At 39.4% G+C, this 19,760-nt stretch overlaps 1 protein-coding gene across 1 annotated transcript in view; it reads right to left on the reverse strand.

Moving 5' to 3' along the window:
• Window positions 1-273: 273 nt before the first annotated feature.
• LOC116239258 (ovostatin-like) overlaps window positions 274-19,760 on the reverse strand; it is a 34,626-nt gene continuing 15,139 nt past the window's right edge. Inside the window, exons 15-32 of the mRNA XM_031609324.2 lie at window positions 18,352-18,439; window positions 17,758-17,986; window positions 17,044-17,170; window positions 15,890-16,011; window positions 15,197-15,248; window positions 14,821-14,904; window positions 13,713-13,889; window positions 10,084-10,165; window positions 9,054-9,210; window positions 8,516-8,590; window positions 7,072-7,237; window positions 6,061-6,281; window positions 5,361-5,576; window positions 5,112-5,236; window positions 4,734-4,824; window positions 2,252-2,323; window positions 1,841-1,943; window positions 274-901 (exon numbers count right to left, since the gene is read on the reverse strand). Coding sequence (XP_031465184.2) covers window positions 849-901; window positions 1,841-1,943; window positions 2,252-2,323; window positions 4,734-4,824; window positions 5,112-5,236; window positions 5,361-5,576; window positions 6,061-6,281; window positions 7,072-7,237; window positions 8,516-8,590; window positions 9,054-9,210; window positions 10,084-10,165; window positions 13,713-13,889; window positions 14,821-14,904; window positions 15,197-15,248; window positions 15,890-16,011; window positions 17,044-17,170; window positions 17,758-17,986; window positions 18,352-18,439 — 2,240 coding nt within the window. The 3' untranslated portion in view covers window positions 274-848. The remainder of the gene's footprint in view (window positions 902-1,840; window positions 1,944-2,251; window positions 2,324-4,733; window positions 4,825-5,111; window positions 5,237-5,360; window positions 5,577-6,060; window positions 6,282-7,071; window positions 7,238-8,515; window positions 8,591-9,053; window positions 9,211-10,083; window positions 10,166-13,712; window positions 13,890-14,820; window positions 14,905-15,196; window positions 15,249-15,889; window positions 16,012-17,043; window positions 17,171-17,757; window positions 17,987-18,351; window positions 18,440-19,760) is intronic.

A 19,760-nucleotide genomic window follows, 5' to 3' on the forward strand; every position in this document is an offset into this window, starting at 1 on the left:
TCTCCAAACACAAATTCACTGTTCCTCCCTAAAACATTCTCAAAAGAGTTCCTGTGTTGCAGCTCTGTTTTATTCTACACTATCATGCTTTGGCAATAAAGCTCCCATCACAAAAGCCAAAGCCCTGATACTTTGTGTCACAAGACGTTACTGGTGTCAAGATGCCAACGATTGGCCTATGAATGGTATGAGTTTTTTAGCTAATGAAAAACGTTATAGCACCCATATAACAAAGAGTGAGGACTGAGAAAAATAGTATTTCCAATCAGAACATTTTATTTCAAGCAACAGTAAAATATGAGATATTAATCTGGAGGTAATCTTTCTAAATGGAAGCAAAAACTGCATAAAAGTTGTCTTCTTGTAACTAGAAACTTAACATCTGCAAGCAATGCTCCCCAAGTTCAATCACAGGAAACGTGGAAATCAATGTCATTTCTTGAGTCTTTCCACAGGATAATAGAAAAAGCAAAAAAACCAGCAGCAGCAGATTTTTCTGTTAGGTTTTTTAAGAGGAATCTGTGGCCAAGAATCCATTTTCAGGAGTTTTCTTCTACATAAAGCTGCCACTGAAATTATGGCATGTATTTCCAAAAAGGTGGATGACTGTACAGATCCTCTTCTATTAGGAAACCCACATTATTTAGAGTTTCTGATCCACACTGACCCAAAGGTTTTTGGTTTTTTTTTGAAGCCTGGGCCAGTATAAGTCATTTTAAAAGACTAAAAGTTGGGATTTGCTTATTCCTTATTCCTCTATATGCTTTCCATTGTCCTCACCAGAAAAAGGTCCTTTACAAATGTTTGTCTGATACCTTCTATCCCATTACTTCGGCACATATCTGATTTCAGTTGGAAGGTGGGGAGCAAGGTGTTTTATATTCTGCAAAGGCATATTCATCTGGAAAGAAAAAAAGAAATCTGACAGTTGTATTAAAGTAAGAAATCATTCTGACCCCAGTCCATGTGTACCATGCTGAATCAGAAAACATTTGATAGATTTTGTGATGTTCTTCCAGTTTCAAGGTGCTCACTTGCAGGCCTACGTGGTCAGTGCATAATGCACTCCTCTGGCAATGTTTGTTAAGATGCATTATTTTTGTGACCGCATGATATATACGTAAGGTGGCTGAATAGGCATTCGGGAAGAATTCTCTGGATATTACTGCTACTCTGCTGAGAAGTTACACCAATCTTGAGAAAAGCTTATGGAACTCAAAGCACAGTTTTGATAACAAACCTGCCACAATTGGTAATGTCTGATGCATTTATAGTTCCTTAAGGCTGGATGTAGAAAGGTGGTCAGGCACTTCATATTCTATTCATATTCATAGGTGCTTAAACTCCTGCTGAGTTCAGTAGAACTGTCATTCCTACTTAAGCTATAAAGTCCAGAATAGTTTTTTGACCACAGCCTATTGTGGCAGTGTTAAAAAGATGAGACAAGCTTGGGGAAGTTGGGAACACTGCTGCCTTTGTGTTATTATCATGTCCAAGCTGGGGAAAGAAAGTGGAACCATACTTCTTTCCATATGTAGTTTGCTAGGAAGCAAATCATGACACATCACTTTCTTATCTGCTTTCTGCCTAAATGAAGCAAGAAATGAAAAGATGGAGGACAGCTTCTTTATGGTTCTGCAAACTCCTTGCAGTCCAGTAACATAAAGCAGAAAAATTGCTAGTTTGCTCTCTAACAAAGAGAAATAAAAGCTGCAAATGCAGAAACATAAACAGATGCTTGCACAGAAGCAGTGAAGGACAATCCACTGTCCTCACCTAGGAAATGATGAAATAAATACCTTGATTTCATAGGTTTTGTAGGTCTACAGAGGTCACCTACCTGTTTCGTAGTAATCATAAATATGTACCGGTGCTGGCTTGATATCTGACACAGGCAGACTTTGTTCTACACTGAAGGAGAAGCTGACTTCTTTCTGGGAGAGCTGGAAATGGCAAGACAAAAAGATGCAGGCCTTTTCTTTTCATGTCTGTTCCCATGCGTAAGGTTCAGTCACATTTTTGGGTCAGACGGGGTGACAAAGTGCCATCCTACAGTCCTCTCAAGATCATAAACTTCATGTCAAATCAAATAACTGTTTAAATGCTGTTACTGAATATGTTTTGTTGCAAAACTTCTGTGCTCTTTTCTTGTTCATATTCCTAATCTGCTTCTGATGACATTTTTTGTTATTTGGGAGCCTATTTTAAATTTCCAGTTTAACAAAACCAAAGAAAATACCTCCAAACCTACCTTCTGAAGGTAGAAGATGATGTGGTCATTCTTGATGTCTACATGATCCACAACAGAAGGTTGGTATTGAAGCTATAAATAAAAGATTATATCAATTTTAGCATGGGCAACTTGCCAAGGAGGAGTAAAAATATTAATTGATTAATACTTAATAATAAATAAAAAAAAATTACAAAAATTGTGAGGAAAATATGTCTGAAGTGGCTGCCATTCTCCAGTTGTGCCACCACGACATCTTGTGACCAAAATAAAAAAAATACCAGAAGTTTACTTTTCACAAGATGGGAAGTACAAACCAATTACCAGTGAAAAAAAATATCCTGGTTTACTAGTCAAATTTGGGATGTATTTCTCTTGTTATCAGCTTGAGAGTTGTCTCATTTCAGTAAAAATCTATGATTGCATGATCATTTCTACAAGTCAAAATGACTCATTTTCTAGTGCATTATGTAATTTAAAAAACCAAAAGTTTAAAAAAGTTTTAGAAAACCATATGATAAAAATTATTTTACTATGAAAATACATGAAAATAAAATGTTCAAAATACTAAAACCATTCATTTTTCCCCATGTGGATGCAAAGGGTAGGACGTGAAACAGTATAACATCTCAATGCAAAAAAATCTTACAAAGAATTTCTTACAGTTCCAGAGGGAGGGGAGGAATTCAAACCTGAATAATTATTGGTTTTAAATGCACCAATGCACCACACTATGAGAAGATTGTACAATGAATCGCATTCTTATTTTTATCAACTTTGTGGGTAAGTTTCATGACTTGAAGATGATATATTTATTATAAAGCCTAAATCACTCCAGAAAGTGAAATTAAGTTATCAACAATACTCTCTGCACTATTACCAACATCGTGACCAAAGTTATGGATGAAGGAGGAGGAATACCTGCTTCTTTTCTACCCATTAAACTGTGCTGTATAGGCATAGATAAACAAATCAAAGAGCTAAACTTGTAAAATGCTCATTTACTCAAGTTCTTCCTACCTAGATTCTATTAGGCTGTGTGATTAAGTAATCATATCCACAAACACAAAGGAGTGCAAAGGAATGGAGAAAAGTTAACCTGGCTCCTTCTAGGGCTGCCACAGGTGAGTGACCAACCCCACCATGCATACTGAGTGAGGCATACTAAAGGAATCAACAGCAGAAAATTGCTGGATCACCTTACAGAGTGAGAAGGGAATGCTGCAGGGGCAGTGAGTATGTGAGTATGGGATGCTGGTGGTTGAGAAAGAATTATTATGGAATGCTCAGAGAAAGAAGTAACAAAGAAAGAGATAAAGTTAGACTGTGAGGAAAAAAGTATGGGGAAATAGAAGGAAAATAGGACAAAAGAGGCCAGTTACATTTAAACAGAACATTTCTGTTCAGTACACTAGTCTGACAGCATCCTCTCTAAGATCACTGCAGACTGTCCTGCCTTCTTATTAAATTCAAACTCTTATTCTTGGTGAGGGACTGTCTGTTCTCTATATGCACAGACTACTAGATGCTGAAGAAGGAAACATGGATCAAAGAGGAACATATGCATGGGGTTCCAGTAGTCCAGAGTGCATGTAAAGTGTGTGCAGGCATGTAAATGAGCGTGAGATTGCTGGTGGATATAAAAATGGACTAGCATGTGAGTGGCTTGGCAGCCCAATATGGAAGCAGGCATAAGTATCAGCCAAATGCTGAAGAAAATAGGATTTGAGTCACCTATGAGGACGTCTGAACCTGTCACTGGAGAAACCAGTAGGTTCTTGAGGCTCACATATTGACCAGTCACCTGGACTAGCTAGGAGAGAGACCAATCTTTGTGTGTTTGCATGTGTGTGTTAATAAAACAACTGGGAAAATGGGATCCAAACCCCTCTGAATCAGTGTGTCTAAGGCCAGCTGATGGAGTTACCCACTATACACATGTTTAGGTGCAAGGGTGCATATATATGCAGGTGTAAACATAAAGCAATATGTATCAGACCAAGAATTCAAGGGCAGCTATTGGTCAGACTGACCTGGAGCCAGCTACTAGAGAGAACCACATTGTGTTTATGCAGGTGTAGAAAAAATATTTTCCACAGATAATCTTTTATCTTGATCAGACAGAAAGGGGAAGATGACAAGTTCATCTGTGCTAAATATGTTTGTATAAATGCTCTTTTCTGTATATGTGTATATTGTGTATATGAATACAGATGTATATGTCTGTTGTGTGCATGTACCGACTGGAAATACATCTTTAGCCTTACTATTGGCTGGTCACGGCAATAACATTTTCATCTCTTTTGGGCTACTGGACTTGGCAGCTCCTAACAAATTTGCTTTCATCAGATGAACAGCTGCAAGTCTGACACAGAATTTATTATAATTTAGAAGACAGAGGTTTTGTAGAAGTCCCATGGGACCGCAACTTACTGATCAGACATATTTTTATCAGTTTCCTATATTTCTAGGGTTTACTATTCATTTTCCTCTCATTCTTTACCTTTTTCAGGGAAGATCTATCGGGATTAAATCCTGAGAGCATCTTCACATCAACAATAGCCATGTTGGAGACATTACGATTTCCTGTGTAACTGAAATGAGAAAAATTCTGTTAATCTGCAGTTGGAGAGGAGACCACTGAAAGACATCTCCAGCTCCAACTCATAGATAACTCAGGTAATCTCCTTATGGGATGGTCCTGGTGTCCCAGTGATGTATAGCATATAGGAAAAATTTAGCAATGAAGGACAAAAGTGTTTCAGGATATATCCTGTTTGTCTTCCTGCACAGTAGCAGTTAACTGTCTATACTTAAATCCTTCCTGAGATGCTTCACCAAACTGAGAATGCAAAAGGGTAAATCAGTAAAAGGAAATTACCTGGCAGTGAAGACAAGGTCAAACTTTGGTGGGAAGTTGCTTGTACAGGACACATTGGCTGACTCTACAGAGAGAAAAAACCCTGCAGCTTTCTTTGGTAAATGGATGTTGTATCTCAGGGTTGTCTAAAAGAAATGAAAAGTGTGAGATGGTCACAGATTCTAGTGGCTTAGCTATGAGAAGGGAATGAGGCAGAGATGACTCCTACTTAGTCTTCAGCAGGGTGGTGGTGAGTTTCAGCTTATTTACCTGCATATAGACACAGCCAGTGCCATCCACTTCCACACTGTAATTCCCCGGAACAATGGGTAGGGAAGTTTGCTGCAGTAAGAAGCGGTTGTTGTCATTCACCTGGAAAGCCCTGTTGGGGATTCCCATGAAGTTGACCTTAATTGTATTACTACTTTCCTTAGAGAAGGTGAGGTATCCATACTGGGCTAAAGCTTGGAGGGCAACAACAGTGTCCTGAAAAGAAAAAAGTATTATCCCTAATTAGGTAGATATCCAGCTGTGAAATAGCACATGAGATTAGCAAAGCTGCTATTTTCCTTTGTCAGGGCACATAAATGGTGGAGGACTTTGTAAAGAGACAAGGAGAGAAGCTACAAGTTCTGGGGCACTGGGCATGAATTATCCCAGGATTAATGCTCTATCAACAGTTACTGTTGTCTTCTGCTAACTTGAAAATCAGATGAATTGCTATTTCCTACTGTATATATATATATATATATAATATATATAATATATAAAAAAGTAAATTTTATATATGTATATACACACACACACACACATATATATAAAGCTTCCAAGAAAGAGCTCAGTGTGCTCTAACAAGACTTATGTAGGCACCACTTATCAAATACTGTTCAACTGAATGTACAATGAGGAAGAAACCTTGCAGGCTGCACTATTCCCAACAGATATTCTCTTCACCACACCCAGTTGTCACCTGGCTGGAGGAGAAACCACCATATGGGTTCTGTTGTTTCACAAGCCAGTACACAATGCGAGAAATATATGATAAGTCATCTGGTGTGAGTTTGGCTTTGTTGAGCAAAGCCAGAAGCACATAGCTGGTCATTTCAATCTCAGCAGAAGGGGCACGGGAATAGAAAGCAGGGAAGTGTTCTGCTGGTGGCTTATTTTCTCTCTGCCAGTAAACTGAACCATCTGAAAACAGAAAAACATAACCATCTGAATACAGAACAACAATAACAAAAACAAACAAAAAAAATGCAAAAAGCATTAAAAAATACTTGCTAGTTAATTCACTACAGTATCACATGGGAGACAGGCATATAATTCCCACCCTTCCTTTATCTAAAAGGGTTTTTTAGCTCTTAATGTTCTAAGCTATATGAATGTCAGTTTCAAGGAGGAAAAGAAAACAGGAAGGAAATTAATAAAAGGGAGCAGTACAAGTCAAAAAGGGGGATACCCCATCCTAGAGGTGTTCAAGACCAGGCAGGATGGAGCCCTGGGCAGCCTGGTCTATCACCAGGTCTGGAGACTGGTGGTCCTGCCTGTGACAGGGGTAATGGAACCTGATGATCCTTGGGGTCCCTTCCAACCTAAGCCATTCTATGATTCTATGATGTGAAAGCAGTGCAGCAGAAGGATGCCAAAATGGTAATGAGCTGGAGTACATGACACAGTAAAATGAACTAATCAAGCTTGTAGAAGAGAAGGCTAATGGGAAAACTAGATGCAGTCTTCCATAATGTTGGACTGGAGTCTTCCTGAGGTCTTTTCCCATCTAGATTATTTAACAATTCTAAGAACATCAGTCCACAGCTCAATCCATAGTGAGGCCAAAAGACAGAGAGAAGTTCATAGAAATAAATTCAGACATGAAATGGGAAGGGAACAGCATGAGAGAGAAAAACATATATTAGAATAACTTACATCCATAGGCCATTCCATTAGCTTTATTACTTGCATCATGGCCAATTGCACTCACCATTTCTGGTAGCTCTTTGGTCCAACTTTTCAAGAAAGTATTGGTATCTTTCCTGTTTGTCAGCTAAGCCATAAACATAGGCAAAGAGGGCATAGTTATACAGGTTGTGGACCCCATTGCTAAATGCAGTCTCCAAACAGTTCATGCCACTCCAAACCACAGGATGCTAGGACAAAATACAGTAGAGTCATCAGGTACTCTGGTTTGTGTCTCAGCTTCCCTTTAAAGACCTTCATCACTTCTCAAGCTATCATATGATTCTTCACTCTAAAATATACAAAATCAGTTCTACATTTAAGGGCCTATAATGTGTCTCTTTTAAAATATGATATTGCAGCAGTGCTACTTTGTTTCTGCTTTCATTTGGAGAACTAACAGAGTACTGTTCTTTCTCCTGACCTGTGAGATGATCTTTTGCAAGAGAATCCTTTGACTTTTGGTTGCTTCATCTAGAAAGAAAAACTGCTTCATCAGTTTTACAGAGTTCTGTAAAGTGTACTGAAAAGTCATGATGAAGCAAGCTCTCTCATATTGGTGTTATTACTCATTTGCAAGCTATAGCTATCAAGATAACTCTTCAACCTTTTATCCCTATAGATTATCTTTGTGAGCCCTGGTTCAGATTAGGTATCACATGCACACTAATAACTATAGTAGCAGTTTGTCTATGCAGTCTCACTTAAAGAGGTTGACACCAGGCTTTGGAGCTTCTTATAAAAGATATTGGGAACTAAGCCCTCAAAGGTACAGAATTATTCAGTGCTGCACAATGCTTTTGTCTTGTCTACCTTAAGTACATAAATTATGCCCCATCCCACAGTATCTGAGGGTCTTGTAAAACTCAGCATGCTTAGAACATATTTGTAAGAATGGGAACAATTATAATCATCCCTGTTTTACAGAAGAACAAAGAATCAGGTCAGGATCTCAAGGATATTCAAGAAGTATATTACAGAGAACAAAACTCATTTCTCATTCTCCCACACTTAGTAAGTATTCCAACCAGTAGCTCATCATTTCCTTTCATTTTTAACAATGACACACAACATGGACCTAAATGTACAGAGATGATCTGTAGAACTGGAGATTTGGATATCTTGGATTTAGAACTGGGCAAATCCAGAGTGAATTTCAGACTGACTCTGAATGGAGTAGGTAAACCCAATATGGATTATGCATACAAATGGACTACTATTGTTTATCACAATTGAATTCCTTAGGGATTCTATGCAATCAGATGAATCCATACAGATTGGACAAATAAACAACCACCACGCTGATGGCAGCTGCAGGGTTCTGGAAACAGTGCTGTGCTGACCATACTGCACAAGAATTTAAGATATTAAAAATAAATTTATGTGAGTACAAAGACTTGTTCATTGTTTGACATGTGGCTGACCAGACTAAAAAAAAAAAAAAAACGATAACTGCATCAACTACCTACCTGAACAGAGTGTCCAGCCTCCAGCAATGCTGCCACAATGTAGGCTGTAAGTGAGTATTCACCTTCTTCACCACCCTGAAGAAAAAAGCCACAAGCAAAAAAAAGTCAGTACAAATGTCCTAGAAAACAAAAAATAGATTTTACTAATAGTTTACATAATGGTTAGAACAGACGTCAGAATCAATTTCTGCCTCCCTGTGTGCACAAGAAAAAGAAAGTTCAGTCAGGATAAAACCAAAATTATTTTGTGCTTTTTCTTGGCTTTACATGTGTAATAAAGCATATAATATCTTGTGTAGCCTGTGGCTAAATGCAATGGTGGAAAAAAAAAAAACAAAACCTGAGGTGTCTAACTTAGAAAATTCTATTTGTTTCTACCTCATCTTCAATGGGAGACAATACTCATGCCCTCCTTTTATAAGAGACATTAGAGAACGGGAGAGTATGGGTCTGGTGATTAGCCTGTGTCTAGCTGAAATTATCCAAATCAATACCAATGGCAGGACTGGAAGTTTGAAAGTATTCTGAACTCAATTACCTTCAAAGCATTGTTGAAGTGTGACTCAGCATTTTCAAAGCAGCCATCTGACTTCTGCTTTCTTGCCAGCCAAATCAGAGTTTGAGACTGGACGTTTTCATCAATGTAGATGTACCGTCTTGCTTGTGCAAATGACTTGTATACAAAGGCAGTGAGCCTACAGGTGAACCAGAACCAGAAAGCACATAAAGTGTGAACAAGATTAAGAGAAGGTATACCAGTAACTGGATATGAATAGAAATGGACATAGAATGAAATCCATAATGCCTGTGGTAAAAGAAACAAGTGTTTTGTACATTTTAAATAAATAGTTAAAATTCTGGTATTACAAACTGACCTGAGATTTCTCCAATTACTGTGCTGAAACCTTTCTTTCAAAGCTGGAGTAAAGCATAGACGCAGCTTGATGACTGATGGTAGTAATTTCTTACTTTAACCAACACAGCTATGAAACAAACTGGGTGAGAAGGGACTTCTAGAAGTCTCCAGTCCCATCACCTGCTTAAACTAGGATCAACATCAAAGCTCGGTCAGATTGCTCAGTGTCTTGTCCTGCCACGTGGCGAAAATCTGCAGACATTGAGGATTCCACATCCTCTCTGGGCACCTGCTTAAATGCTATACCCTTCTTCTAGACAAGATTTGTTTTCATTCTATCCAACTTTCCCTGTTGCAACTTGCATACAGAAAAATTGTTTTCCTTATTCTGTGCACCTCTGACAAGGGTATGACTGTTTTTTCTACAGTCCTGATCTAGGTGGTAGAAGTCTATATCTAGATATCCATTAGCCTCCTACTCTATGGGCTGAACAAATTTAGTTCTTTCAGTCTCTCCTTGAACTGTGCTCCAGACCCTGACCTCCTTATTATCATTCTGTTGCAACCTCTGCAGTTTTACTCACATCTCTCTTAGTGGGAGATCCAAATTAACTGAATTATATCCATTTAGTCCATTAAAAATAAGAATCATCTGAAACATTTCAAAGCCTAAAGATTCTGAGCTAGGGAAATAGAAAGTGTCATCATTTACCATACATTTCCTTCCTTGTCTCGTGTCCCAAAGGAGCTGTAGGACCCATCCTGGTGTTTGTATGACAGCTGTTTCTGGTACCCTGAAAATACAATAAAGATGTTTTCTTATTACAGATAAGAACTAGTTATGGTCTTTATTCAACTGAAGCACACTGTGTTTTAACGCTAAGATTCTAGCCACTTATGCTCCTGTTAGTACAAAATGCTTCTTTAGCGTGCTGCCATCACAAGCTTCTGTGCAATACATGGAATCACAGAATTGAAGACACAGAAAGGGACACTTAAATAACATCTAGTCCAGTGCCCCTGCAGGGAACAGGGACAGGCTTCTCAGAGCCGCATCCAGCCTAACCTTGAATGCCTCCAAAGACAGGGCACCCACCATCTTTCTGGGCAACCTGTTCCAGTGGCTCACTACTCTTATTGTAAAAAAAAAAAAACAAAAAACCCTTTTCCTTATATCCAATCTAAACCTCTCCTCTTCTAGTTTGAAACTATTTCCCTTGAAGGCTCCCAAGAATCTGCCCTTTTCTTTCTTATAGCCTCCTTTAGATAATGAAAGGCTTCTATCTAGTCTCTCTGAAGCCTTCTCTTTGGCTGATGTCCAGCTTGCAATCCATCAGAAGCCCAAAGTCCTTTTCTGCAGTGCTGTGCTCAATCCTTTTGTCCTCCAGCTTGTATTAATAGTGAAGTTTGCAGTAAGCCAGGTTCAACACTTTGCACTTGAATCTTTTGAATCTCATTAGGTTCTCCTGAGCCCACTGCTCAAGCATGTCTAGGTCTCTCTGGATGGCATCCCGTCCTCCAGGCATATCAATTGTACCACACAGCTTTGGTGTCACTGGCAAACTTGCTGATGGCGCTCTCAATCCCACTATCAATATAGTTGATGAAGATACTAAAGTCTATCCAGATATTGATTCATTGACCACTCTCCTCTGGGTACAATCTTGCAGCTGGTTCCTCATCCATTGAATGGTCCATCCATCCCATCCATGTGACAAAGGCCATACTGAAGTCCCAATAGATAATATAAGAGGCTCTTCCTTTTTCCACTGATGTACTCTATCATAGAAGACTACTAAGATGGTCAATGAGGACTTGTTCTTGGTGAAGTCATGCTGGTTTTCTTGTATCATCTCCCTCTCTTCGACGTGCCTTAGCATAGCTCCCAAGAAGATCTTCCCTGGTACAAAAGTCAGTAGTTTCCTGGGTCAACCTTTCTACCCTTCTCAAAAATGGGTGCAACATCTTTTTTTTCTTTTTTTTTTTTTTTTTTTTTGGGCCATCAGGGATTTCACCTGACCACCATGACTCTTCAAATATCATGGAGAGAGGCCTGGCAACTATGTCAGCCAATTCCCTCAGGACTCTGGGACACATCTCACTGGGATCCATAAATATATGGGTGTTCAGGTTTCTTGGGTGTTATGAACCTGATTTTCACTTACAGCAGGAGGAGCATTGCTCTCCAAGTCCCCACCTTTTGACTCATCTACGCAAGGGTTGCGCAAAGATCTATCATTAGTGAAGACTGAGGAAAACTGTCAATTGCCTCAACTTTCTCCCTGTTCATTGTCACTAAGCTGTCCTGTATCTCTTGGACTCTCCTTTTCTAGTTGATGTAGCTGTAACCATTCTTGCATCGGTGTACAGGCATATCAGCTGGGCAGCCAGTCTTGTCACCTTCTTTGAGGATAAGTCCTTAATTCCTTTGAATTACTTACCTTGAGTCTTCCTCTTGCCTTCATCACCACAAGATCTCAAGTGTGCAGCAGGTTGCTGGCCCTCTCTAGCACCCTGTTCCTCTAACCTAACTATGCTGTCCCACAACTTATGGGCAGGCTCATAAGAGCCCCCCTCCCCCTGAGAATGAACCCTGACAGCTTTCTCCCAAGAACCATCTTCCCCCTTTCAGAAAGGATAATCCCATCTGGCTCCTACAAGCCTGGTGCCATATAGGCCACTCCACTTTCAAAAAACCCAAAGTTCTAGCAGAAGCAGTCACAAAGACAGCTGTTTATCAATAGGATCTTTCAATTTCTTTTTTCCTTACCCAGAACAGAAGATTATCTGTGCCCTCTGTTCCTTCGACTGATGTTCCAAAGTCCTGAAGTCCCTTTTGATGGCCTTTGAACTGCATGTAGCTGTTTCATCACTTTCCAAGAGGAAAAGCAGTAATGTTGGCCATATCAGGCTAGGTAATTATCTCATGATATCCTTTTCCTGAGCCCCATAGAGACTTCTCTAAGAAGGAGATCTGCCCAGTGTATTGGGCATTCAGTTCCCTGCAGGGAAGAGCTGTCTGTAACTAATAACCCTCTCTTCTTCTTTGAAGATGTAGACTTGATAGTGGTGGAAGGCTTTTCTTGTTCTGATTTCACTGATTCCTCCAGTGTAAATGGGCTGTTATCAACCAAGAGACAGGCATTCTGTATCCAGAGCCTTGTACTGTTACACAGAAGCACTTGGGGAGCTAGAGTGGGTGAGGAGGAGTTCTGCAGTTCTGAGAATAGACTTTCCTCCAGCTTTCCTTTCCTTTCTTTTGAGTTCTTTCCTTCAGCCTTGCAGTGATAGGATACAGTCTTCCTTGGATCTTCTGCTTTCTTCTGTTGTAGACCTGCTTTTGCAAGGGCAGTGTAGTTCCTCTGCTCAGTCCTCTTGGTCCCCATGACACTTTTTAACCTATGTGTTTCATCTCGTAAACTCTCCACTAAGCTGAACAAATTATCCACCTGCTCACACCTCACACAGCTGTTCTCACCTCACACAGCTGTTTTCATGGCTGCCAAAGGATGTCAGAGAAAGGCTCAGGCACTCCATGCAGCTGGAGGCCTGGATGACTATATGCTTGCCTTAGAGATCAACCTGAGTTTTGGCATCTTTCCTGATGGGTGCTAATGCCCTGGCTTTCCATCGGGTGGATACCTTAACTAGGGTCTCTATTCTTGGGGGACGTTAATCCTGTACTCCAATCACAGGATTGCCCTGTATCTAGAAGGCAATAATCACCTACTGAATTTACCTTTCTAGCCCACAGGGTGCTGGCTCTGTCTAGTCACTCTTCCTGAGCAAACTGCCTTGTACAGTGCCACAACATTCCCTATTGCTGCACCATACCCTATTTGCCTGCTCCTAGTCACTAGTGCTCCTAGGGGCTGCCTTTGTACATGTGGGCAGGTTCCGCCGTTTCTCCTGGCCCCATCCACGCTGTATTATAGCTGCCTCTCCTCAGATGCTCTAAGGTTCTTGAGTTAGCGGTTTTCACTGTGGTTTTGCCTCACTGGGAAAGGGCCTCCGGCGCAAGCCTGCACTCTGAAACCAGTCTCTACACGAAGTCTTTGCTGAAGTGGAGGTTGCCCTGACTTCTATAGTGCTGCCGTTCCTCCTGGTTCTGTCCATGTTGTCTCAGAGCTGCTTCTTGTTACAGCCACCACGCTTCTGATTTTGCAGTTTTAAACGTGGTTTTGCCTTGCAGGGAGAGGACCCCGATGCAACTCTCTGCTCTGCAGCTGATCTCCTCAAAGTCTAGTGCATGTGGTGCTAGAATTCAAAGATCTGTGTTCATCAATTAGAGTTCTAAAGTTTAATCACAATACTAGATGAAAGAATGTGAAAGGCTGTCACCTGTGGTTAAATACCAAATACTCTTGACTTTAATCTCTTCAGTCAGCTGCCCAGTCTTATTCAGATAATCCAGGACATAGATGTTGGGTGTGAACAAGGCCATGTTCTGTTCTCCACAGCCATAAGGCATATGGAGGAGGTTTTCCATGTTCCTTAAGGCTGTACCCAAAATGTCTCCTGAGAATTAAAGATAGAAGGGTTAGGTCAAACATATTTTTTAATTACACAGCTTTATACATTGCTTTATGTTACATTACTCCATTGACTTTGAGTCCATAATAATCACAGTAGTCAAAGAATATTATGATTTTTGATTTTGATGCTGGGCACCTGAGAAACTGTAAATTTGAGAAGGAACCGAGCACTGATACTGACTGGAATGATTTCTGAGAATCAGCTATCAACCCCTCTGAGTTAGTATTCCCTAGCCTTTCCAGTGTGCTTCCTTTTTGGTGTGCATATGTGAAAATGACAGTTGATCGTATGTTGCTGATGGGCTACGTATGCTGTATTCCACAGTACCAGTATGTTCCACACTGTGTCTGGCATGGAAAACAACTGTTTTTAGAAAGCAGACTGTGTTCAGAATCTCATAAACTTTTCATTAAGGAGAACTTTTATTCTTAATGAGTTTAAGATTAGTAGGTCAGACTGGGATGTGAAAGTCTCATTCTATGGATATGTGTAAACAGACAAATGTTTTTCATTATGCAAAAGCATTATTTGAATTATGCAGACAGCATATTTTTGAAGTCTTCTATCCAAAAAATCAAAACAATGTGATTTTTTTTTTCAAGAAGTCTGCTTTTGCTTACTTTTCAGTTTTACTACAAAGAACAGGATAGCTAAGGCAATATCATCTGAAATGAAATATAGATGGAAATAATTTGACTGTTTTGTTCTATCCTTTTTTGATACAATCGGAGAGAATTTTGGCAAAGAAAGATAGTTGTTCATTTCAGAAAGTAGGAAACATTTGTTTAAAATCAAGGTGAAGTCTCTCCTCAAGTTTATTTTAGTTTTGCATAGGTATACATGATAGCACTGGAAGCCACACAGGAGGAAAAAAGTACTTCACTTTTAATTTCAGTCTAGGTGTTACACTTACCAATGACAGAGAAATAAACTCTGGCTGATCCCTGCACTACATTTCTTGGCAGGCTGAGAAGCACTGGTTCAGAAATTGTTGTGCCTAACAAGAAAACACAACAGAAATCGCTGAAAATATCATTTTTCTGGAAGCTTTTGCTTTCTAAGCATGACTACAGTTGGAATTACTATTTGCTGTTTTGGTAAAGAGACTGCTGAAGAGTCCATGCCCAACGCGTCTGAGATATCTCTTAAAATCCTGAGCTGTAGCCATCTCCTCAACCCTGAGACCATTCTTCCTCCTCTGGAAGGGTCTCCGATTTCATAGGACAAAAACAACAAAGCAGTGAATTATTTTCACAATTTCTTGGATTCAGTGAATAAACTTGCCTTACCTTTTGTACAGATGAGGGAGCTCTGAGTCAATTCTTTTTTAACACCTTCAGGCTGTTTGATTGCAGACAGGTGGTCAGGGAGAATTAAAAAAACATCACCATGAAACCAGAAACAATTAAATAGTGTAAGATATTACATAGATGTGGCTATCCAGAGGGTGTATCCCTGTACCCTGTACCCAGTTCTGCCTCATCTCCATTAGAATATCTCTTCGTCCATGTCCTACTTCATTATTACATTACAGCCTGTGCAGAGCACTATCTTTCTTAGAAAGCATTTATATAATAGGCAGTTCCAGCCTCTGAGGAGGACTTGGGGAGAATTGTGTCTTTTCTACTTTAGGATGTTTAAGACAAATCTCATTCCTTTCATATCTGCCCTCTTTTCCCCAGTATTACAGTTACAGGCAAAAGGCACATGTAGATAAGGAATGTTATCTCTTCCCCTCTAAATACAGTTCTGCTGACATCCAGAGAGTGTCACAGCATTTATGCTCTTTGTTCTAGAAAGAACAGTGGATACCAAATTGTTCTGAATTCCACTCTCAGTTTCATATAGAGAAGCCTACTGTACACAGCTCCATCTGTGTCAGCTTGCTTGTCTCTTAACATCAAGCTAATATCTTCCAGATCATAGGTAACAGAACTGAATTTCCAAAAAAACAGAAAGTACATGAAAATCTTGTATTGTACCTCAACAAGCAGCATTTGAGTCAGGGTGTCTGTGCGAATTGTCTCCTCTTCTGCTGGTGTGCTATTTTCGGCAGCTTTAGTATTCAGTTTGGCTTCAGCAGTAATTGTGAATTTCACCTCACCTGAAGAGCCAACCACCAGTCCAAGAAAAAAAAGTTAGTTTCTGTGTCTATAGTTACCTCTGGCTTTCACTGCCTCCTCCTAGTCTTGTGGTTTGTTGACCACATGTATCTCTCTAAAGGCAGCTCAGTAGAAACAAATTTAGTCAAAGCTCCACATCTCTCCAAGGATGGCAAGGAACAGTTGCCTAGAGGCTCAGCACCACATGGTCATTTGCTCACTCCTCCCCTTCCCAGTGGGATGGGGGGAGAGAATCAAAAGAACAAAGTAGAACTCATGGGTTGAGATAAAACTATTTACTAAGATAGAGAAAAGGAGAAGGAAAATAGTTATGACTATATATATATACACACACACTATACTATATATTATATACCCTATATATAATATATATATATATATAAATGTATGCAGCAAGTGGTGTACAAGCAGTTTCCACTGAGTTTGAAGGAAATCAGTGACGCTGATTTAGAAACATTTTAAAGAAAAGGCTTATCTGTTGTTCATTTTCAGAAGAATTTTTCTAAATAAAGTTTTTTTATACTTCAACTTTTGATGCAATATCACACGCATGCTGCTGTAAATGCTTCTTTTGAAGACAATGCTGACTCAAAGACAGTGTAAATTAACACAACTGTTAAACTGGGGAGGAGCAATGTCCTCTACACTCATTCATTCTTACTGAATAGAATTGATTTGATATAAGACTGTCAACTGAATTATTATAGCCTCATGAAGTCCTGACAGTATTCCATGCATAAGAAAGCAAGTGAACAATTCTTCCTAAAATAGACAAGAAATAAACTACTGAAATTAGAAGAGATAGAACACCAGAACAAATAGCTACTAATTCAGTGCATATATTCATGCATAGGGGAACTTTAGCAAAAGTCCAATACTAGATTTATGTAGTAACTAGTGGAGTTGTCCAGAAATGCTTGTGTGTGGATTATTGATCCTTCATTAAAGAGTGAAATGACAAAAGTTGAAAGATAAAATTGAGATGAATTAGGGTGACCAAAAGACAAAATTACCAAGACTGAGGAGGCTAGCAGCCCAAATATAGGTTTTTCTTTCATTGGCACACACCCTTGCTGTGTTTACTTCTGGTGAGAGGACTTCCACCTTGTAGTCGCTTGACTCTGCCAGTATGGCACTGATCTGAGATGCAGAGAGAAAGAGAAAAATTACAAACGAAGTAGGCTCCCCCTGAATTTAGGCTTCAGGGCACAGGAAAATGTCACTTTCTGGTGAAACCACATCATCTGATTCTGTAAGATGGTACCTGGAAATAAGAAAGGGACATTTGTTTGAGGAAATAGCAAACCTATCTAATTTGTACCTTCTGTTACTGGCTGCATTTGAAAGAAGTATGCCAAGATGTCTGTGCTCATTTTATCAGTCATATCTTCTTATGATTTTCTGCTATATGCTACATACTCGGTACATATTATTTGGGAGATCACAATACCCATACGCTCTGTTCAAATTTCTCTTTCAGGAGCAAAAATAACTGAACTACGTAGGGATAAGAAGCAGGTCCTTATCTTCTTTGTACCAGTCATAGTGATCATTGGCCACACTATCCTAATGATGCAGGAAAGGATCCTGTCAGAGATGGTGAGAGAGTACTGCATCAGCAGAGTACTTGTTTCTACATTTTTAATGCAATATGCATGGCAGATAAACATTGCTGGGAACTCTGGGGAAGAGGCAAAGCATAATTTTTGAAAGGGAATTTTACGTACCTGGATGCACTTGTCAAGGTAGTTGAAGATGTTGGCTATTAAATTAATTCTTTCCCCTCGAATGACAGAGTATGGCAAGGCAAGATCCACAAAGAATGGTTGAAATGCTGTCAGTGAAACAGGTGAGGAGATGCCAAACCCAGCATCATCCTGCAAACAGAAAGCACTGGCTTTCCATTCTGTGATGGTATCAGGGATGGTGTAGAAGATATTAGCCTCTCCAGTGGAACTGAGCAAAACAAGAAAATCTGAATGAGAAATGATCTTTGGAATTTTCAGAGCAAATTACAGAATAGGCCCATGACAGAGTTAATAATTCAGAGTTTTCACCTCAGTTTCTGTAGGATTCTTCTCTGTATTTAAAAAGAAATTATGAAATTGGAGGTAAAGATGAAGGCGTTGGTGAACTACATGTTAAAAAGCACTTGGAAGAATACTTGGCTTTTTAAATTTAGAAATAACATTTGTTTAAATGCCACGATGTCCAAACATGCAGATTAGAACCAATACATTTGGATTCATGTTCTATCCTCCAGCATTCATCTCAGCAACAACTCAAAAATCCACGTAAGAAGTGAAGGTGTAAACACTCACTCTGTACGAACCAGATCCCAAATCCAGGTCTCAGGGAAGTATTTCCGAACAGTGTTAATAACACCAGCAGCAGTAATCTTTGAAAATTCTAGGAAAGATTATGAGAATAAAGAAAAAAATGTATTATCTATTCTCTCTTCCCATGGGAAGAGAGGCATTTCACAATACAATTCACCTTTTTTTTTTCACAGTGAAAGGCACATCACCTAATTAGTAAGGCATTTTATACTTCTCCTCTATCACTACATCTCTTCAATTTGCAAATGGACAACAGAGGCCAGAATTGTTACCAGAGTATATATTGCTTTAAAAATTCCCCCTTATGACTCAATAATTTTACCCTGTCCAGACAAATAAACTGGAGCTGAATTTTCATTGCATTGGAAAATTAAACAGCAGGACTGTATGGGAACTCCTGAATCACAGCCTGAACCTCTGATTGATCACCTGAGATGAGCAATGAGTCAGCCACAGGAGCACAGGTGAAGGAATTCACCTGTGCTGCCAGAAGGGGTGGAGCTTGGCTCCACCTCTCCTAGACCCCATTTAAGAGCTGACTACAAGTGGGGAAGGATTTCTTTCTAGAGATCCCTCATTTTGGAGTTTTCTAGTGAGCCCAGGACAAGGGTAAGCCCTTTATCTATTCTTTTTGGTGTAATGAACTGCTTAGTCAGGCTCTCTTGTATATTTCTTAATTACAACACCTGTCTATTCATTGATTATACACAGACCAAGACTAGGAACCCAGGACTTACTTCCATGATTTTATGGCATCAGTTGTGATGTCAAACAATCAATTTAGCATAAAGATGCCCCAGGTTTCTTCAGGCTTGTTTGCTATATCATGGAAATGACCATAAAAATGTCTGTTAATGTTAGTTATTTTGTTGATAAAATCTAACTTGGAGGAACATTATCTTAAATCTTGCTAACTTATAAAGTGCTTTCAAGACTATGTGCTAAGTATGTTAGGTGCTGTGTGAGTTCTTAAAATCATTAATTTGCATAATATTTTCTCACTGGTATTTCACTTAAAATGTATGATTGAATTGTGAGTTGCACAAAAGTTTTTATGTAGAAAACACTAAAAAGCTGATACCAGTTTATGAAATTAATTCTCTCTCTTCTCCATATGCATCCTATACCTAAGAGAGCAAGAACTGATTCCAATTGTGAGGACTGTCAGCAAACGATTACTAGAGGCAGAACATGAGACAGAGATCTGTTCCCTAAAACCTTAACATTCTGTCTGTTATTTTCTATATGCACAAGTTTTGAAGACCAGACATACTGGAAATGGAGATGCAGCATGAACCTTCTGTTTTGGGACCTTCAACATCTTCATCAATGACATCGGTGATGGGCTTGAGTGCACCTTCAGCGAATTTGCTGATGACACCAAGCTGAGT

Source organism: Phasianus colchicus, chromosome 1 (assembly GCF_987193195.1).
Source record: "Phasianus colchicus chromosome 1, bPhaCol1.hap1.1, whole genome shotgun sequence".
In the NCBI taxonomy this organism is placed as follows: Eukaryota; Metazoa; Chordata; class Aves; order Galliformes; family Phasianidae; genus Phasianus; species Phasianus colchicus.